At 50.1% G+C, this 20,736-nt stretch overlaps 1 protein-coding gene across 2 annotated transcripts in view; it reads left to right on the top strand.

Annotated features, from left to right (window-relative positions):
- The window catches only part of LAMA5 (laminin subunit alpha 5), a 97,722-nt gene that overhangs the window by 36,008 nt on the left and 40,978 nt on the right, over positions 1-20,736 (top strand). For both annotated transcript variants that reach the window (XM_064167847.1, XM_064167846.1), the window contains exons 3-11: positions 5,544-5,661; positions 10,402-10,520; positions 10,739-10,909; positions 11,835-11,932; positions 17,385-17,500; positions 18,398-18,516; positions 19,299-19,389; positions 20,103-20,237; positions 20,609-20,671. In XM_064167847.1, coding sequence (XP_064023917.1) covers positions 5,544-5,661; positions 10,402-10,520; positions 10,739-10,909; positions 11,835-11,932; positions 17,385-17,500; positions 18,398-18,516; positions 19,299-19,389; positions 20,103-20,237; positions 20,609-20,671 — 1,030 coding nt within the window. The remainder of the gene's footprint in view (positions 1-5,543; positions 5,662-10,401; positions 10,521-10,738; positions 10,910-11,834; positions 11,933-17,384; positions 17,501-18,397; positions 18,517-19,298; positions 19,390-20,102; positions 20,238-20,608; positions 20,672-20,736) is intronic.

The following is a 20,736-nucleotide window of genomic DNA, read 5'->3' as shown; positions in this document are numbered from 1 at the left end:
CCTTGAACACAAGTCTTAGGAGGTACGGCTGGGGGAAGTGGGGTTGCTCTTCAGAAGAGGAGGTGAGAGGAGACCTCGCTGCCCTCTGCAACTACCTCAAAGGAGGCTGGACCAAGCTGGAGGTCAGCTTCTTCTCACATCTGGCCCCTGTACTCTGCACTGGTTAGACCACACCTTGAGTCCTGTGTTCAGTTCTGGGCCCCCCAGTTTAGGAGGGACATCGAGATGCTTGAGCGTGTCCAGAGAAGGGCGACGAGGCTGGGGAGAGGCCTTGAGCACAGCCCTACGAGGAGAGGCTGAGGGAGCTGGGATTGGTTAGCCTGGAGAAGAGGAGGCTCAGGGGGGACCTTATTGCTGTCTACAACTACCTGAGGGGTGGTTGTGGCCAGGAGGAGGTTGCTCTCTTCTCTCAGGTGGCCAGCTCCAGAATGAGAGGACACAGCCTCAGGCTGCGCCAGGGGAGATTTAGGCTGGAGGTGAGGAGAAAGTTCTTCCCTGAGAGAGTCATTGGACACTGGAATGGGCTGCCCGGGGAGGTGGTGGAGTCGCTGTCCCTGGAGCTGTTCAAGGCAGGATTGGACGTGGCACTTGGTGCCATGGTCTGGCCTTGAGCTCTGTGGTAAAGGGTTGGACTTGATGATCTGTGAGGTCTCTTCAAACCCTGATGATACTGTGAAGTGACAGGACAAGAGGAAACAGGCTCAAGCAAGGTTCAGACTGGATTTTAGGAAGAATTTCCTCTCAGGAAGGGTTTGCAGAGTTGGAGCCCAGGGAGGTGGAGTCCCCATCCCTGGAGGTGTTTAAGAGATGTAGATGCAGTGCTGAGGGATGTGGTGAAGTGGCAGTGGTTTAGGACTAGTGCTGGGATTGTGAGCTCCAGGCAAATGGTTGGATTTGATAATCTCAAAGGTCTCTTCCAACCTTGATGGTTCTGTGATAGGTACCTGCTGTGCATGTGCCCTTTGGGCTGCCCACATATCCAAGAGGCCTCCTGTGCCCCCGAAGAGTGGTATTTATTGCCTGTGCTCCGTGCCGTTGAGCCATACCTGCTCGCCTGCTCCAGCTGATCCTTCCAGGAAATCCCAAGTAGGAATAGAGCAGCACTGGTAATGCTATCCACACACACTCCATGGGGAGATGCAGAGCAGTTAGGAAGAGATGAACTGCTTTGTTTTTGCATGGTGCTGTTTTAATAAGTCCGCACCAAAGCAATAAATCTGTCCTGCAGAGAATTAGTGGCTCACTGTATAAACTTCTCCTGCACATGCTGGGGCCAGGAGCAGAGCTGTGCAGAGCTCCCAGCCAACATAGCCTGCTCCTACCTTCTTGTCAGAGGACCAAAAAAGGGCCTCTCATGCTGGTTGTCAAAAATGTAGTTGTCAATATGACAACATCGTGAAGATCTGCTTTGCTTTTTGAAGGTTACTGTATGGCTTTGTGGCGCCTTGGAGGAATGTTGGTGAGGCTTCATCAAAAAGCCCTCACCAAGGAAACCTGGGATGTGGCTGCATCCAGCTTCCTGTCTTGTTTCCATATGTGCCTCCTGGAAACACACCTCCTTCTTTTCATACCTGTCCCCTTGTGAGCTGGAAAACTGAAACTGGTGTCTGAAGGGAGGGAGAGGACAGAGGAGGAACGTGCAAGTTTGTCATCAGAGGCTGCTTGCTCAGGAGGATGGATGGACGAGAGAGAAAGTGCTGCTCCAAAGGCAGCTGAGTTTCTCTTGCTTCTCTGGACTGGATTTACTCTTCAAATCCTTGTGCTGTCACACTGGGCAGCAATCAAATATACAATCACTCTTTCCTGCAGTGTTGTGCTGGATAAAGATTCCTGCCACCCCAACACACAAAGGGATGGAGCGGGTGGGAGCTGAAGGAAATACTTTCATCATCTTCATCCTCTTCTGGCTCTGGGACTTGCTCCAGATACTCAGGCAGCTGCAAGCGATTGTTACTAAGGGAACATTCAAAACCACTAACAGCAACACCAGCTAGATGTGGGGATGTTACTATTTTCAAAGAAAGTTGGTTGCTAATTAAAATCCTCTTGTCATAATTTCCTGGCTGGAAACTCATTTCATGAAGTCCTAGGCCTTGGACAAAGGCTGAGGTGTACCTGCTGTGCTTTCAGAGGTGCTGAGAGCAAGAGATCAAGTGTGTTCCTCAGATCTGGTGCTTCACCTCCTCCTTCCATGGAGAAGAGGGTGGGGAAAAGTGGCAAAGAGACGGGGAGCATAGAGGGTTTTATTCATCTGCCTGATAATGGGAGCTAAATAAAGGCTTTGGAAAAAACCCAACCATTTCTCTTGCAATATTGGTTGGGCAGAACTGCACTGGAGCTAAACACGGAACGAAAAGTCTGGCTTTTCTGCCAGCTCTATTTTTAGAGCTACTGCTCCATCTTTGTATCTCTGAATTTTCTCAGCATCTGCCCTTGAAGCAGGCAATCTGCCTTGCTTTTTTTCCAGCAGGCTCTGATACGCTGCTAGATAAGGATGGGGGATGGGCAGGGGCCAGGGGGCTTGTCAGGCTTGACAAAAATCCCTCTGAACACCAGCGTGCAGGTCCTGTTCCAGGACTGAGTTCAGTGTGGTCACAGACTCCTGAATATTTGCTGTGCTCCCTGTAGGAGTGTCCCTAACCCTTATGTGCTGGAGAGGAGCATGTGTGCAGTGCTGGCTGGCTGCTTTGTGTCCCAAAACTGCGGTCATGACTCCAGTGAAATAGAGCAGCAGCCTAACAGGCTGACAACAGGCTTGGGTATGGAGCAGAGGAATCATGTCTGGATTTGAGAGCAGGACAGGAATATCCAAACTGAGCTTCAGCTGAGATACTGCAGCTGATCCAGCAATGCCCAGTAAGAGGCTGGAGGTTCTTGTTTTCTGTGAAAAGCAGCAATAAAAGATAGAAAGTCAACATCTTAGCCCTGTCTTGGGTATTTAACCCTGGCAGTAAGCGTGGAACCAGTCTTTCAGGGAGTTCCCAGCAAGCATGGCCACAGTTCTCCCCAGTGCCCAGTGTGTGTACATGCACAAGTCCTCATCTCCTGTGGCTTAAATGTACTAAACACAGCTACATCATCATCTGTCAGCTAGCAAGGGTTCATATGGGTCGTGAGCCTGTGTGTTGGCTGCTCCCCAGTCCCAGGGCTTGCAACCAGCAGCACCAGTTCTTTTTTTTGGTCTGTTTTCATTTTGCAAAGCACTGAGCCCCAGGATTGGGTCCTCAGTAAGTTTGAGTGTGCATGCAGAAACTGATTGTGGCCTGCTGCCAGTCTGACTAGATTGTAACCCATCCTGTCCAGGGGCACTTCTGGGAGCTGGAAGCATGGAAGCAGTCTGGACTCAAGGACATTTTATTAGGAACATTGATTTCCTGTATGAAACTGGACAGTGAAGAGGACACACACATGCACCCCCCCAGGTCTATGGGAGTCACTGACTGTAAACTTGTAGCTGCCCGTGCAAAAAGAGGAAGGCAGGGGACAGGGATGTGCCTCACCTCTCTGATTTTTCTTGTTGTTGCTGTTCATTCCAAGCAGAGGCTCTCCCAGTGCCTGAGACCAAAACATGTGCAGGTACAATTTTGTCCAGCTAAAGGCAGGTTCCAGCAGGAGCATGAATTTATTCCTTGTAGAATACAGCTGGAGGAGGATTTACAGTGGAAGGAAGGTGTAACTTCACTGGCTGGTACTCAGCCCTGTTCCCATTCAAAGAGGCAGATGTGGTTCACTAACAAGTAGCAGCCCTGCTGAGAGGGTCAGAAAATGCTGCTCCTCCGAAGAACAACTCAGCCTCATGTGCCTTAACAGCACGTTGGTTGCAGGGGGGTTGAAAGCAGCGTTTAAGTCTGGGTTTCCTCACTTTTTACCAGCTTGAAAGGATGTTTGTTTCTCCCATGAATGGACTTCCAAGCCTTTTGGCAAGGAACTGTCTTGGATGGCCACTATGATTTCTTCAATCTGGATAGCAGCAGTCCTTACCAGTGCAAACCCTGAGCAGGACAAAGCCTCCCTTCCTGCCTTTTCCCAACTGGAGAATGGCCTCTGGTTCCCAGTGCTTCAGGATCACACAGATTTCCCAACTGAGTCTTGTTCACTGCTCCCCATGCATCCCTCACAAGCCTCATTAGCCTATACCCAGGTTTTAATTCTGGTGCTCATAATCTGCAGTGAGAACCAGAAAACTACTTGACAAGTAAAGCAGGGACTGCCCTGAAGCCAGAGAAACATCCAGCAGAAGCATGAAGAAGTTTTTATCTGTGGGTCCTGCTGAGGAGGAGACTGAGCTGGTGTCAGTCTGCAGGGTTGCACCTATTCTTATTCCATACCCACACCAGAGTGCTCAGACCCCTTCATCTGAAGGAGCATAGCAAGGCTCATGCTTTATGGTTGACTTAGTAGATTTAAATGTTGTTTCCTTGTCTCTTCTTTTCCCTTTGGAGTGTCAGGGCTATGTTATTATTAATCCGTGTTCTCTGGCTCAGCAATGTGTGTGGCCAGGGCACAGTGAGGTGCAGGCTGCTGTTCTGGCTCTCCTGCAGCTGGGTATGGCTGGGACAGGCATGGAGCCATCATTTTCCTGTCCTTGGACAAGTGCCCCTCTGGATACCTGTAGTCTTGAGGGGATGTGTGCTCAGACAGCCCCAGCTTTGTATGAGGAGGGACTCCTGAGCTATAAATCTCTGCTTTTCAAGCATTAAACTCCCTTTTGGGTTGTTTTTTGACGTAAGGAATTTTCTCTGATAAGAGAACTTTATTTGCCTTTAAATATCACTTTGTGACAGGATGATGGAGTGGGGATTCTTGGAGCGAGCCCGTGCCAGCCGGGGAAGGGAAATTCTGCTGGGGCTTTTGTTTCTCTCTAGCACTGACATTTCAGCTCTCTATAGAGTACGTTTATTTTACTCTTGGCAGGGGTGTGTGTGCACACATCAGTGTCCAGACAAATGGGAGCAGCCCCAGGTTGGTGCTGTGCTGAAGCCAAGTGGGTCTCCTGTTCTTCCCCTCCCTGTGGCACCTGGGGAAGAGGAGCTGTGCTGGAACCTTTCTGCAATTGACTTTAAAACATAATGTTGCATGTCTGAAGCAGACCTGCTGTGTTGAGAGCCTTTAAAACAGTAGAAGGATTTTGTGGCATCGTGTGCAAGGTGCAGTCAGATGTTCCCAGGATGTCATCTCTTACCCCTCAACAGCTAAGTCCCTCCAGAAGAGCTTCATAGTTGTGTTATAGCCTGCTCGGGTCAAGGTCATGTCTGCAGTGTTGCCCAGCACACCCTTCTGGGCACTGCCCATAGCCACAAAGTCTGTGTTTTGTTTGCATTTGGACTGGTGGGAGCTGAGCTCCCTAAACTGGCTCTGAGCCCTAATCCAGCTCTTTCCAGCAGCCATCCTTTTAGATACGGAGGATTTTGCTCCACAGGTTGCTTTTAAGCAGCAGGATCTGCAAAGTGCCAGCTTGTTTATTCAGCTTGGATCCCACTAAGCTCTCCTTGGTTTTCATGCTGCCTTCAGCAGCCAACTAACTCTGTGTTCCTTCCTTTCAGCTCTTCCACGTAGCCTATGTCCTGATCAAATTTGCCAATTCCCCTCGTCCTGACCTCTGGGTGCTGGAGCGATCTACTGACTTTGGCCTCACCTACGAGCCCTGGCAGTATTTTGCCTGTAAGTATCTCAGCATTGCAAGAGAGCTGCAGCTTAGTGCCAGGTAGTGAAGCCACAGTGAAGACAACAAGCCACACCTTGAGTCCTGTGTCCAGTTCTGGGCTCCTCAATTCAAGAGAGATGTTGAGGTGCTGGAACACGTCCAGAGAAGGGCGACAAAGCTGGTGGGGGATCTGGAACACAAACCCGGTGAGGAGAGGCTGAGGGAGCTGGGGTGGTTTAGCCTGGAGAAGAGGAGGCTCAGGGGTGACCTCATTGCTGTCTACAACTACCTGAAAGGAGGTTGTAGCCAGGTGGGGGTTGGTCTCTTCAGCAACAGAACAAGGGAACACAGTCTCAAGTTGTTAGGACAAAGTTCTTCACAAAGAGAGTGATTGGCATTGGAATGGGCTGCCCAGGGAGGTGGTGGAGTCACCATCCCTGGAGGTGTTCAAGAAAAGCCTGGATGAGGCACTTAGTGCCATGGTCTGGTTGACTGGCTAGGGCTGGGTGCTAGGTTGGACTGGATGATCTTGGAGGTCTCTTCCAACCTGGCTGATTCTATGATTCTAAGTGTAAGGCTGAATTTGGAGTTGTTTCTTTGTCACGGAGTACGTGTTCTGTTGTTTGTTCTGCAAGAGTTGAAGCTTAGGCTAGAGCATCTGAATGAAGTTATGGTGCTCCTCAGACCAGGAGAACTGCTTTCCTCTCTTAGACTAGCTGTATGTTTTATGTTTTAAAGTATTATCTCTGGTGCCTACACAAATCTATGTGGGTGCCAAAGTTGGCACCGCTATCAGTAGTTGGGCATTGCTGATCTATGTCTGGAACATGAGATTTCTTATATTCCCCTCCCTGCTGTCCTGTCTTTGCCTGCCTGCCCTGTACTAGATCCAGACTGGCATATTTCAGCTTTTCCAGAAGCAAACCAATGGCTTGCTTCCAAATGTCTGCTGTAACAGAAAAGTCTGGATGCAGTAAACAGTCCTCCTGCTCTTATCAAAGCTCTTATCATGCTCTTATCCGGAGATGGGATACAGCCTGTGCAGGACAGGCAGCCACTGTTCTGCCACTGTGCAAGTTGGGATCAGAGACAGCTGGAAAGGGTGGCTGTGGAGAGCCAGTCTGTGTGTTTGGCTTCCCCACTCTCTGATTAAAACCTGATCCCTTCAGAAACAGCTGGTTCTGCAAAGCTCATCTCTCAAAGGCTCTATGAGGTAGCTGGATGCTGAGGAAGTTGTTAACCACCAGTCACTCCCAAAAGCAGCAGCAGTAATTGGGAGAAGATATAAGTTAGATCTACAGCCAGAGCTTAAAAGCTGACAAGGAAGGGACCTTGGAGTGCTCAGAGGCTTTGCCCTGGGCTGCCCCTAAAGGCTCATATTTCTGGCTTACCTGTCAGCCTGTGGCTTTTCTTCTGCAGGAAGGAGCTGCAGGCATTTTACCCACTGTGTTGCCTTAGCTTGGTAGCTTTCTCTCCAGTGTGGATGTTTTCCTCTCTGCTGTGGGCTGCTGGGGAATTTCTGCTGTCAGATTGCCTGATTTGCTTTTTTCTGGCCTCTCTGAGAATTTGCCTTCCAGCTCTGAGGGCTCTCCTGGGGCCCGTTGTGGTCATGTTGTTTGCATGATCTGGGGCTGAGCAGGGGGATCTTGCCCTTCTTGCTCATTCGTGGTCTAAGTGGCTGCACTTCAATGCCTGGAGTGCTCTTCCCACCCACAACATTAAGCTCTGTTACCAAGCCCCTCAAGAAGCGATATGCAATGCCACAGCCCAGTGGAAAATTCCCATGGAAATAAAGAGATGGCTGCTCCAAAACCTGCCAGATTCACTAGCACAAGAAGTCCCTTGTGGGGGTTTATTTCTGGCATGGAGAGTTCTGTAGGTGGCCTAATAAAAACACAGTTCAGTTCAGCAACAAGATTAAAAGCAGCTGGTAGAAATGTGCTCCACAGGTGTCAGCAAGCCTGGCTATGGATGGTGCTGTCCCCACCAGCTCAGCACTGCCCTGTGAGCCCCACACTTCATGGAGGGTGTGCAGTTCCTCAGGTTTCTCCATGCTGCCCTGCCATGTTGCTGAGGTGTTTTTTACCTTGGTTCTGCAGGAGGAGGGAAGAAATAACTGTCCTGGAAAGCATCTGTTGGTGCAGCTGTTGGCTTTCTCAGGGAGAGGGTTGGAGGGGCCATGGCAATGAGAATCCCTGCATCATGGCAGGGTGGCACTGTGCTTTCCTTAGCCACCATGGGAAAAGTAAGAGCCCTGAGGAGGTATTTGTGGGAGTGTTTATCCTCAAGAAGCGTTCCCCTACACAGCATCTCAAAAGGAGATGTGAAAGATACCCAGTGCCAGCTGCCCACCCAGGCCCAGAGAGCTTATTGTCTTGCTTTACTGGGCAGTGCCATCCTGGAGGGGAAGGCAGCCACAGTGCAGAGCAAGGCAAGGCTCTGTCCTTTTCTCCTCCCAAGGTCAGCTTCCCCAGTCTGCTGTTTCCTCAAGGCTGTGGTTAAAGGCTGATGGGTTATTCTGTTTTAGCTCAGAGTTCCTGGCTTCTGGCTCACACAGTTGTGTAGATTTGCAATAAGTGGAGGAGTTTTTTTGTTTTCCTGAGTGGCTGCTCTTGCTGAGCATCCTGTCTCCATGCCCAGCCATGGCAGTGCTCTGGAAATCAATCATCTTGAGCCAGTGGTGACAGGCTCCTCGCCTGGGGCTTCAGCATGAATTGCCTTTAAAAAAGCACCTGGTGAAACAAAGCTTGGCAGCCAGAGACCTGATGTTAAATGTTTCCACACCATCTTCCTGTGGATGCATCTGAGCTCCTCCTGTTGCCAAAACAGTGCTCTGTGGAGCAAGGCCATGTTGCTGGAGATGAGGTGTGGGTGGGTGCGAGCCAGAGGTGAAGGCAGGGGAGGCAGAGGTTCTCTGTGCCTCCCCCTTCCTGTTCCTTCTGCCTGGCTTAACCTCCCAGTGCAGCACATTGCAACAGATTTTGGAGGATTAATCCCATAAATTAGATTAACGTTTCCCCATCAGCTCCCTGTGTGAGCTGAGCAGCACTGGCAGGAGCAGCAGGTTGTGCTGGCTGCATTTGTTTTCCCTTCGTCTCCCTCTGGAAACACCCTCAGGAGCAACATGTGCTTTGGCACACTGGGCTGAAAGCTCCTGGCACAGGTGAAATGGGAGTGGGAAGGAGCAGCAGCCTTTGTCCCAACCTCTTCCCTCGGGGAACAACCCCAGAAAGTGACCTGAGCGTGGCACTGTGTCAGTTTCTGCATGGGTAAATGTGGGCACTCACCACCCTGCAGAATGAGGACCTGAACTGCCCCAGCACATTCACTCCAGTTCAGTTGGCTCTGCTAGCACAAGACTATCAGACATCCTGGGGACCAGGATGCTGGACTTGCAGGAGCAGCCATGCAGGGAAGCTAGGACATTGCTACAGCTGTAAGGACAGACTTAGCATGCAGTGTCCCCAATGTGGATTGCAGGGTCAGCAGTGTGACTGCCTGGTGGTGCCTGTCCCCTGCTTTAGCCAGCCTTGCATTGCCACTTAGTGGCAGGAGCCTTTGATTACTGTCCCCAAGGGATGGTTCTGGGTGGCTGTGGCATTTCTCTCTTGTAGCACTGGTTTAAGAGTGATTACAGAGTTCAGAGTAAGGTGGGAGAAGGAGACATCCTGCTCTGCCTCTCCCAAACACTGCAGGTCCCTTCCCCATGTCCACTCTACCTGGTGTGAGATGTCACAGCAATGGCTGTGGCTGGTGACTGCTCCCATTGTGTAGTTCAGTGCTGGCCTGTTCTTCAGAACTTATCCAAGCAGTTAAGGGGCCATGTGATAGGTGATGATACAAGCTCCTACATCAGGAGCAGAGCTCTAGCAGCAAATAGCCCTTCCTCAGCTCTGCTGAAGCAGCGTAGCCATTCCGGTGGCAGCAAGGATCACAGGATGTTAGGGATCAGAAGGGACCCAAGTAAGTCATTGAGTCCAACCCCCCTGCCAGAGTAGAACCACACAGTCTAGCACAGATCACAGAGGAACACATCCAGACAGGCCTTGACAGTCTCCAGAGAAGGAATCTCCACAACCTCTCTGGGGACTCTGTTCCAGTGCTCTGGGACCCTTACAGTAAAGAAGTTCCCCCTTGTGTTGAGGTGTAACCTCCTGTGCTGCAGCTTCCATCCATTGCTGCTTGTCCTATCCCAGGGAACAAGTGAGCAGAGCCTGTCCCCTGACTCCTCACCAGCCCTCAGATGTTTATGAACATTTGATAAATCCCCTCTCAGTCTTCTCTTCTCCAGACTAAAATGTCTCAGGTCCCTCAGCCTCTCCTCATAAGGCATCCCTCCAGTCCCCTCATCATCCTTGTAGCTCTCCACTGGAACCTCTCCAGCAGATCCCTGTCCCTCTTAAAAGGCAACAAGTTCAGAACACGGTTAGAGCCCAGGCTGCTTAAGCTGTGAGCTTCATGGCAAAAGAAAGGTATAGGTTTCCCTACAGGTGATTTCAGTACAGGTGCAATGGATATTATCATTTTCCTCATTTACTGCAATGACATGGTTGGGGGGTGTGTTTCTGACCATGCCTATTACTCTCACTCCTTAGTGGAGTATGTGTGTTAGCAGTGGCACAGCTAATGACACAGAGCAGCCTGCACACAGCAAAGAGCATGCACCCTTCTGTCCTCTTGGCCTGCATGGGAAACTCAATACAGGGCTCTGAACTGTTCCATTTCTCTGTCTGCTCTCACCTCTGGTTGATGAGCAGCTTCCAAGAGGGACTGCATTGAGAAGTTTGGGCTGCACACCGTGGAGCGCATCACCAAGGACGACCACGCCATCTGCACTACCGAGTACTCCCGGATCGTGCCTCTGGAGAACGGGGAGGTAAGCAGCTGCACAGGTTGCAGGCTTTCTCCATGCTCTTGTTTACACTGGCTCCCTCTTGCCTTTTGGATGCCACTGAAACTGAGCCAAAAGAGATTGGCAGGGAACTGACCCAGTCACCTTGACAGGAGGTAAAGATTGGGTTCAGCTGAGGGAGAGATCAGTTTCCTGCTGTGGCAGAGGATCGCTCAGCTCTGTTTCCCTCCTTGCATTCCCAGATCGTTGTCTCTCTGGTAAACGGGCGCCCAGGAGCGATGAACTTCTCCTACTCTCCTCTGCTGCGGAACTTCACGAAAGCCACCAACATCAGACTGCGCTTCCTGCAGACAAACACTCTGCTCGGGCACCTGATGGGCAAAGCTTTAAGGGACCCTACGGTGACAAGGAGGGTAAGGCAGGCCTCCATACCTGCGATGGTTTGGGTCAGCCTGTGATCTAATTCTTCCCACCAGAATATCCCATCTAGGCTCAAACCAGCACAGTACCTCGTGCTCCTGATGCAGAAGTGTTTGAGGGCTGTGTGCCACCCCTAGGCACAGGGCATCACCTGTGGGAATTCTTTCTCTCTGTGCTTGTGCTTCCCAAGCTCAAGACATCTGCAATAAATGCCACTGCTGCTGTGGCTGGAGCTGGAGGCTGCCTGGGGAGAACTTTACTAATCACCAATAGCAGGAAACGGGGAAACAGCTCTTGGTGTCACATGTGGCTTTCTGGCTGCATTGGGAGATTCAGCTTGTGGCTAATGGTCTCTGACGTAGAATCGTAGAACGGTTTAGGTTGGAAGTGACCTCAAAGATCGTCTAGTTCTAATGCCCCGCCATAGGCAGGGACACCTCCCACTAGAACAGGTCACTCAAGGCCTCATCCAACCTGGCTTTGAACACCTCCAAGGAGGAAGCATCCACAACCTCCCTGGGCAACCTGTGCCAATGTCTTACTACCCTCACTGTAAAGAATGTCTTCCTAATATTTAGTTTAAATCTCCCCTCTTCCAGTTTAAACCCATTTCCCCTCATCCTGTCGTTACAAGACCTTCTAAATAGTCACTCCCCATCCCTCCTCAGATACTGGAAGGCTACTACAAGGTCTCCTTAAAGCCTTTGTTTCTGCAGGCTGAAGAGCCCCAACTCTCATAGCCTGTCCTCATAGGAAACATGGGGACAGGTCTTGCCATAGGCAGGTATTGCAGCCTACAGGGCTTGCCCCTGTACAGGAAATATCCCAACACACCATTTTACTGGATAAAGTTCTACTGAATCCTGATTTGTAATAGTCATAAAGATACTAACACCTAACTTTTTGTGTGCTCTCCAGTATTACTACAGCATCAAAGATATCAGTATCGGGGGGCGCTGTGTCTGCCATGGCCACGCCGATGTCTGCGATGCCAAAGATCCTAATGATCCTTACAGGTACATTTCAAAGTCCCAATTCTGTGTAAAAGCATTTGAATTGTTGTGCTAAGAATGAAAGATATCTGTGTGAGTTGCATCCTGTCCTGAGCTCCTAGTTCTGCCTGCACTGTTGTTTGTGGCTCTGCCCTGAGAGCACATCACAAATCAGTCTAGCCAAAGCAGCAAATATTCAGTGTTTGCTAAGGCTGTTTTTCAGCCAGATCAGCTCCATGCTTTCCTTTCCACAACTTTGCCATCCCTACAGGAGCAGAGTGCTGGAATGGGAGGGTGGCTGCTCAAAGCAAATACCATTGTTGAGCATGGAGCTTGCTTAGCAAAGCCTGAGGGTAGTCTCTGAAATCATCCAGGGATGTCTCTTACTTCCCACATGGCTTCTTAAGAACTGGGGCTATGCTCTGTTAAGTAGGTGGTCTCCCAAGAAACAGGACACTCTACTGCCCATTTCTACTCACAAGAACCCATAGGTTGGCTATGTACATAGTGGAACAACTACTCTTTGCAGGATAACAGGAACCTGCAGAGTAGTTATGTTTTGGCTCATGGGACTCTTTCCCATCCACCTTGGCAACCTGAAACGTCGAAGAACTGCTTCAAACCATAGAAGTGTTGCTTCTTAGCCATCTGTTTGCAGCCTGTATATTGTCTTTATGAAAGGGATGGGTAGATTCAGCTGGACAGGGGAAGTTTATGTTTCTTTCTCATCAGGATCACGTAGAGCTTTTGGACCTTCTGAAATAAAATTCCAGTGAGTCCCAGCCAAGGTTAAAGCTGCTAAGTATTAAAACAAAGATGTATTGGTAAGCAAGTCTGCCTTGCTGTGCCAAACTCTCTGACAAAGGCAAGTTCATAAATGCTTGAATGTTCAGCTCCTTGTTTGAGAGTTTGGTGTTGCTGGGTGCACAGTGCACCTGTCTACTAGGGGGAAAGAGCTTCATGGGGGAAAGTGATTATGATAGAAATGTCCTGACATTTCCTGGGTGTATGAAAGGCTCAGGGGTCTCCAGGAAGGGGGTGGAGGGAATTGGAGGAAGGGAGATGTTTTGGAAATCCCTGTTCAATGCCACTTCTGTTGACGACTGTCTCTGCCTCCCAGATTCCCCTCCTCCACTCTCAGTTGGCATCTTCACTCTTGGCCCCCAGAATGTGCTCTAATGTTGCAGCACATGTTGGTAAGCAGCTGTTGTATTTCACCAGAGCAGACCAGGCTTGCCTGGAGGAGAAAACGTTTTCTACTTGGGTGCTTTGGACAGTCAGCTCATAACATCTGTAAAGCCCTTTGGGATCCATCAGGACAAAGATGCTGAGTGAACAGAAGAACTTCCCAAGGCACTGCTGTACCCTGTTAGCAAGCCCAGGAGCACAAAGCAGAAATGTGATACTTTCAGTTGAGAAAATGAGTAACTGGTGAATGCTGCCATTCTCCCAGGCTCCAGCAGCAGCTGTGTCCAGCCTTTGCTGAAGTGGGCACTGCTGGGCAGTCATCCCACCCCTCCTGCCCTGACGGTGCACAGAGCCAGCATGCTGATACCTGCCATAATGCTGCATGTCGAGAGGCATGGCAGAGGCAGCTGGGGCTTAGCCACACTGTTCCTTCCTGTCGTGGGCCCCAGCTGCTAGGAGCATGTCACTCTTCAGAAAGTCTGAGCAGGAGGTGTGGTGTGTCCCCCTGCACGTGTCCTGCCTCTTCAGACACTGATGTGTGAAAGCAACAGGGAAAGGAAATGCAAATAGAGGGAGATAAAGAATGTGAGTTGGCCCAGCCCTGTTAGAAACCCCGGTTATGGCTCAGCCTGTCTGGGAGGTCTCTGCTTGTCGTTTTAACTTCTCTTTTCTGCACATGCCTGTGTTTCTTGTGCCTGTTGCCCAGAAAGGCAGGATGAGCACTTTGAGAGAGATGAGGTGAGCTAGAAATCTTGGCAAAGACTTTGGGACGTGATGGAGCACGTTCGTGAGCTGACTTCCTGGCCATAAATGAAAATGTTTATCCAGCTTTGGAAAGCATCTCTAAAGTGCCAAGTTACAGAGGCTGCACATCCAGCTGTGTGAAGCTGGCAGCACCTCTGAGTGTGAGAGCTGCACAGCATGTGGGCAGACAGAGCCTCCTCAAGGGTCCTCATCACTTTTCACGACTGTCTGTGTTTGTCCCAAGATCAAATGGGCTGAATTAAAGATAACAAAGGAAAGTTCTCCTGGTTAGAGATGAGCACCAGCAGGATCAGGCACACACTTTTCTCCTGGCAAACCCTGTGAGCAGCGAGATAAGCATCAGCAAAGACCTGGCATGTTGGAGACAGAGAGCCCAGACGGGGATCATGTGTTAACATGTGGCTGCAGTTGATGTTGGCTCAGGAGAACCCTGCAAGTGCTCCCTGCACGTTTGGTAAATGCAGCTGTTTCCATGGCTCCACTGCTCCATCACAGATGCCACAAGCAAGAGAGGAGATGACTAAAGAGTCTAGCTGCTGCTTCTGTGGCTGCTGCTGGAGATAACCAGCAAGGTAACAGCAACCTGGCTGGTCAGAAGCAGATCTGCCAAAGGAGATCAAGAATTCTTTTCCACTGGCAGATCCCAAATGCAAACTTACTCTTTCTCATTTCAAAAGGGAAAGCACCACATGTGCTGGTAGCTTTGTGCCATTTGTGGGTCCTTTTGCAAGTGATTTCACCTCAGTGTAGTCAAAAGCAGTTAGAGGAAGAGACCTTTTTGTGCTTGATTGTGCTACTCAGATGTCCCAGCCAAATCCAGATGTTGTAGTGCTTGTATGCTCCTCAGCTCTGACATAACTGCTTGCTGAAGGCTGTTTATAGTCTGTTATTGAGCATCAGTTCCAGTGGGAAGGCTGTGGGTTTGTTTTTTTGCAGCAGGATGACCAGGAAATATGTGCTATGGGAACACAGCCTCTCCCTCTTCTTCCTTGTATATATTCAGTCAATGAAACATGTAAATATTGTTGCTGATGCACATTTGTCCATAATTCATTAGCAACATAGACTCAGCACAAGGTGCAGTAAAGCTGCTGTGATGAATGAGCTCTCTGAGAGGTCATTGCTAATTCTGGACAGCAGAGACTAAATAAATAGCTCCTTCTCCATCTGAAATGTGCATCTGAAATGCCATCTTTCTGCATTCTTGGAGCTGAACCAGTGCTTTTCGAGCATCTTGAATGTTAACGAGCTGGGGTCTGTGGCTGGAGCCACATCCTCCAGCCAGGGATGTTAAGACTGCTCAGCAGGTTTGTGAGTTCCTGACTGGCCATCTTTCTCCACATGTATCTATGTGGTCGTTTATCTCAATGCCCAGCTGCTGCCATGGGAGGAAAAGCATCACATTTTGTTTCCTTGTAAGTGCGGAGTGGTTGTCAGCCAGGTGAGTGGTTTCAGTATAGAGGCATGGCCAAGGCTGGCCTTTTGTTGAGTCTCCCTCTTGGGTCTGCAAGACGTAGGGAGAACAAAATTCCTGGTGAATGTTTCAGGGCTCATTTCTGCCACTTAGGCTCCAGCTGACTTCTCAGGACCTTGACTTTGTGGCTGGGCTCTACCAGCCTACAAATGTGGTAAGAGATGGGACATCACAAGCGCTCAAAGAGCTGCCTAGGGTCAAGTGTTCCAGGAAAGGACCACCAGCAGGGCTGGGATCTTCTTCCTCTCAACCCCCACTGGCTGAAGCAGAGATCTTGTGGATGTTGCTTGCCTTCCCCTAAACTTTCAGATCATCCCATATTTCATTAAGATGACTTCTCTCGTCCCGTGCTGCTGCTTCTGGCTGCTCACTACACATATGCTTGCAGGTCTCAGATCTCAAAAACACACACAGGTGGAAACCATGAGCCTCAGCTCACCGCAGCCGTGAAGTGCTGTGTCTGTGCTCCTGCACAGCACCCAGGACGACTGCTCCGTTTGTTTCTAATCCTTTAAAATAATTAGACTTATTTTTAAACACTGCTTTTGAATGGAAAAGCCTTGGAGGAGGGAGAGAGGGGAGTGGCAGACCAGCCCGGAGGGGAAATGAGTAATTGCACAGATAAAAGCTGGAACAGGCTGTATTATCCATAAGTCAAATACAACAGAAAGCATTTGTGTTGGATGGGAATCGCCTTCTGCTAAGTGGAAGTTTTGGGGGTGATGTCAGTGATGTTAATGAATCACCACCGCGGTCGAGGTCCTTCAGGCCACTGTGGAGATTGCTCTCCTGGCGCCTCCGGAGCCGCCTGTTTACCCTGCACAGCCCTGCCTGAGAAGTGCAGGACCTGCATTCATGGGCAGTGTGGTGCCAGCACCTGCTGGAAGATTTAATTCAAATTACATGGCCTCCTTCTCTTTCAGCATAGGTGTAGCCCCATCCCTCTCCAGCTCTGGAGGAATTGTAGGGTGATAGGGCTTGCAAGAGACCTCTGGAGATCTTTGGGTCTAACCCTGCTGCCAAAGCAGGATCACCTAGGGCAGGTCACACAGGAAGGCTTCCAGATGGGGCTTGAAAGTCTCTAGAGAAGGAGCCTCCACAGCCTCTCTGGTGAGCTTGTTCCAGTGCTCTGTCACCTTTACAGTAAAGAAGCTTTTCCTCATGCTGAGGTGGAACTTCTTGTGTTCCAGTTTGTTACCCTTCATCCTATCACAGAGCACTACTGAAAAAAGCCTGACCCCTTCCTGTGCATACTCACCCTTCAGATAGTTGTAAACATGAATGAAATCTCCTCTCAGTCTTCTCCAGACTAAACAGCCCTGGGTCTCTCAGCCTTTCCTCATCAGATAAATGTTCCAGTCCCTTAATCATCCTTATAATCTCTGTTGGACACTCTCTACTATATCCCTGTCCCTCTTGAACCAGGAAGCGTATAACTGGACACAGTACTCCAGATATGGTCTCACTAGGGCAGACTAGAGGGGGAGGGGAACCTCTCTTGACCTGCTGGACACACTGTTCTTAATGCACCCCAGGATACCATTGACCTTCTTGGCACACTGCTGTCCCATGGCTCACTTATTGCCCACTCTCTATGGTCCTTCTCCATGGAGATGTTAATCATTTATTCTTTTCATGCTGCCCTCGCACAGTGTTGGAAACATCTTCATGTCCCTGCAGCATGCTTCTCCCTCTCAGCTTCAGCTCAGATTTCTACCACTGCTACCTCCAACCATCTGTATTGTCTGTAAGGCTGGATAGGTAGTGGCACACTGATTTTTCCCCTGATCTCTGCCTCCCTGTAAAGAAATGAGAAATTATGGTGGAGCAGAGGAAAGGGAGAGAGTGGCACTGAAGAACAAAGCTTAGTGCTTGACTACCAAATAATCAATCTTAGCAGTCTCTTTTCCAGAATGTTTGCCAAGTATCACTTGTTTGTGTGTCTGACCCGTGACAGTTGTGCACAGCAGGGTTATGTGATGGTTGCCTATCCCACACACCCCTGTCATCACCACCGGCTTGGCTGTACCCTGTCCCTGTCCCTTGCAGGCTGCAGTGTGACTGCCAGCACAACACCTGTGGCGGGTCCTGCGATCGCTGCTGCCCTGGCTTCAACCAGTTCCCCTGGAAGCCTGCCACTGCTGACAGCGCCAATGAGTGCCGCCGTAAGTTGGAGTTGGCTTCTGCCTTCCTTTTCTTCCTTTCCAAAGCAAAGAGTGACCCCATGTCACCAGCCCCTTGACATGGCAGTGCAGCAAAGTCTGTTGCTGAGATGGTGGGTTTGTGGTGTGTGTGGCTCTGGGTGAAGCGGAGGTCACTGGTGCTGCAGAGGGCAGTTTGCACAGTGGTTAATTGAGTGCAGTTAAGGCTCACACAGGGAGGCCCACCAGGTCTGCACGGGGCTTTGCTTATGTTCCAGCTCCTCCTCCGTGTCTAAGGGTTCGTGCAGGCAAGTCTGGTTGCTCAATGCTGTCTTGGAGATGAATTACACTTGGCTGACTTTACACACAGGACGTCTCTATTTGCCTAGAGAGACCTTTGGTAGATGCCGACTGGAGTTGCTGCAGCAGTGGGAATGCAGAGCACAGCTCACAGCATCTCTTAGGAGTGCAAAGGACAGTCGGGTCTAAGTCCTGTGGGTTTGTAAAGAGCACTCTCACCAGGAGCTGAACTTCATAGCTCATCTGTGTTCTGGGTGGGATGAAAAACACAAGAATGTTGCCCTCTAAACCAGACTACCTGAGGCCCTAAAGTTGGGTAATTTCTCCTTCTTGTCCATACATGCCTGCACATATTTTACTTCTGATTTTTTGCCTGCTGCATTTTTCCAGTTGTAGAGTAGACTGTGAGAGGGTTGATACTTCTGTACTTTTGAGCTGGAAGACTTCTGGGAGCTTGGGTGCTCATGTTATCCTTCAGATGCATTCAATAGTCTTTCCTCTTTAAAAAGTAACCCATCCAAACTCAGACCTGTTTGGAAGAGTTCATTTCTGGAGATGCAGCTGGTAGCTGAAGGACCTCCATGGACTAGTGGCTTACCTAAGGTCTCTTTGTATTTGCAGCTTGCAATTGCAATGGCCATGCCCATGACTGCTACTATGATCCAGAGGTGGATCACCACAAAGCCAGCAAAAGTCACGAAGACAAGTTTGAAGGGGGAGGTGTTTGTATTGACTGTCAGGTAGGCCTGAAGAGCTCTCAAGGAAAAGGCTCCTGTGGATTTTTGTGTTTGTTTCATCAGCCTGGAGTTAAGCCTTGCTGGCAGCTCTACCAACCCCCTCATGCATCCTCTGTTATCTCAAATAGGTCTCTCCCTGAAAGCTCAGTGGTTTTGCCATGTATTAATGGAGCATGCACCAGCAATGAAAACAGCACTGGGTTCTCAGCTGTCCCCTGGGTAGTAACATTGTCTTTCTGGTGTTTGAGGGCTAGGTCTGTTGAGGCACTGTACATTAGGAGGGACAGGTTGGTGCTGAGCATAGGTCTGCCCAGTTTGCAGTGTTCAAGTGCTGCCATCTCTCTGTGTTTCACTCTTGCCACCAAAATGCCAATCCCCTCAGTCTCTGAAGTTCCCGGTGAAGCAAGAGCTCTTCCACTTGCAGAGTGACTGTGAGCTGGTTAGTTCCTGCAGTGGCATGAAGGTTCTAACTGTGCTTTCCTTCTGGGAGGAAACAGATTCCTGACATCCTCCTAGCACCAAGTGCTCAGGACATAGCAAGTGGAATGGGCTGAGGGTGGTTTATGAAACTGAAACCTGTGCTGTGTTTATGGGAGGGTGCAGCTTGCAGGAAATGCTTTCTTTTTGCTTTGTTGTATGTGGAATTCTGAGCAGATTTAAGTCTTCTGTGTGTTGACACTTCTGAGTTGCTTCGTTCAGACCCTGAAGCCAATAGTAAATCCAGCAGAGGGACATGAATCCTGCAGGCAGAGGATCTGATGCCTCTCTAACCCACTGTCTTTCAGCACCACACCACCGGCATTAACTGTGAGAGGTGCATCCCAGGGTACTACCGCTCCCCTGACCACCCCATCGACTCTCCCTACATTTGCTATCGTGAGTGTGATCTCCTCTGAGAGTTGCAGATGCCCTCCTGGACTTGGTGACGCTTTGGAGAATGGCCTGGTGAACTGGGCCAGGACGTTTCTGGCATAGGGAGTTCAGCAGCGTGGGAGCCGTGGGCAGTTCCTGCTGCAGCTGGTATCGCCCAAGGGAATGGCATGCAGCCAGCGTGTGTGTCTGCAGCATCTGTGCAATAAGTGGTGGCATGTTCCAAGGCTGCAATGAACTTAAAATGTGCTGTCCCTGCTGCTGTGTCCTAGCTGTCTGTGTTCTTTATGCAGGCAGCTGCAGACCGTTGGTCTCCATGCCCTAAGGCAGGGATTTGGAGGCAGCAGTGGGCTGTATCTGTTTCTTTGGGGAGCCCAGCTCGCTCGGGAGCTGTCACACACCAGCTGTTCTGCACTGCATCCTCATGGCAGTGTGCACTGCCACCTCTCTGGGGCAGCTGGGATCTGCTGGAGAAGCCAGTTGAGACTGTGCTGCTTTCCTTGGGACCCTGCAACGGGACAAGCACAGTGGCATCAGTTCCTTCTAAAGCAGATCCCTTCTGAAGAAGCAAAATCTGACTTGTGACTTTCAGAGAGTGCTTGCAGCAGACAGTGGGGGCTTTTACAGAGTGCCTGTATCATAGTGATGCTTCTGTGGTGTTTCTGGCCCGTGAGGATCTCAGTCAATGACAGCCACCGCTGGCTTGTCCCTCTCTGCAGGCTGTAACTGTGAGTCTGACTTCACTGACGGCACCTGTGAGGACCTCACTGGCCGCTGTTACTGCAAGCCCAACTACACCGGGGAGCACTGCGATGCCTGCGCCGAGGGGTACCTCAACTTCCCCCACTGCTACCGTAAGTGGGGGGGTGCGATTGAGGAGTGGTCAGGTCTGGCATCCCACAGAGCCAGCAGGTGCAGGAAGGGCCAGCAGCTCCAGTTGGGACTGCTCTCCAGGTTCCTTTTCCCCATGGCACTTTTATCCTAGGAGGAGTTTGTGAAGCTGGGGACAAGTCCACATTTGGCTTGAATGGAAGCTGAGCCCAGATCTCTGTAGTCAATGGGAGCTTCCCTGTTGGGAAGTAATGGCTGTAATGGATCTCTGTTTAGTGGGATGTCTGCACTGGGTTCCATATTTCATGTTTTCATTCAGCCTTTTCAGCTTTGGAACTGTCAGCCCCTTGATATCCCAGCAGGATCTTTTTGACCTGTGCAATGTCTGTTTCAGCTGTTCCAGCTTTCACTCACAACGACACTGGAGAACAAGTGCTTCCTGCAGGACAGATAATAAGTAAGCAGGACAATTTTCCTTGGTGCATTGGCAATGGCTGTGCTATTGTTTCTGCTCTATCTCAA

This window comes from Pogoniulus pusillus, chromosome 29 (assembly GCF_015220805.1).
Source record: "Pogoniulus pusillus isolate bPogPus1 chromosome 29, bPogPus1.pri, whole genome shotgun sequence".
Classification (NCBI taxonomy): Eukaryota; Metazoa; Chordata; class Aves; order Piciformes; family Lybiidae; genus Pogoniulus; species Pogoniulus pusillus.
The sequence above is the reverse complement of the archived record's forward strand: the minus strand, read 5'-3'. Positions and strand labels throughout refer to the sequence as shown.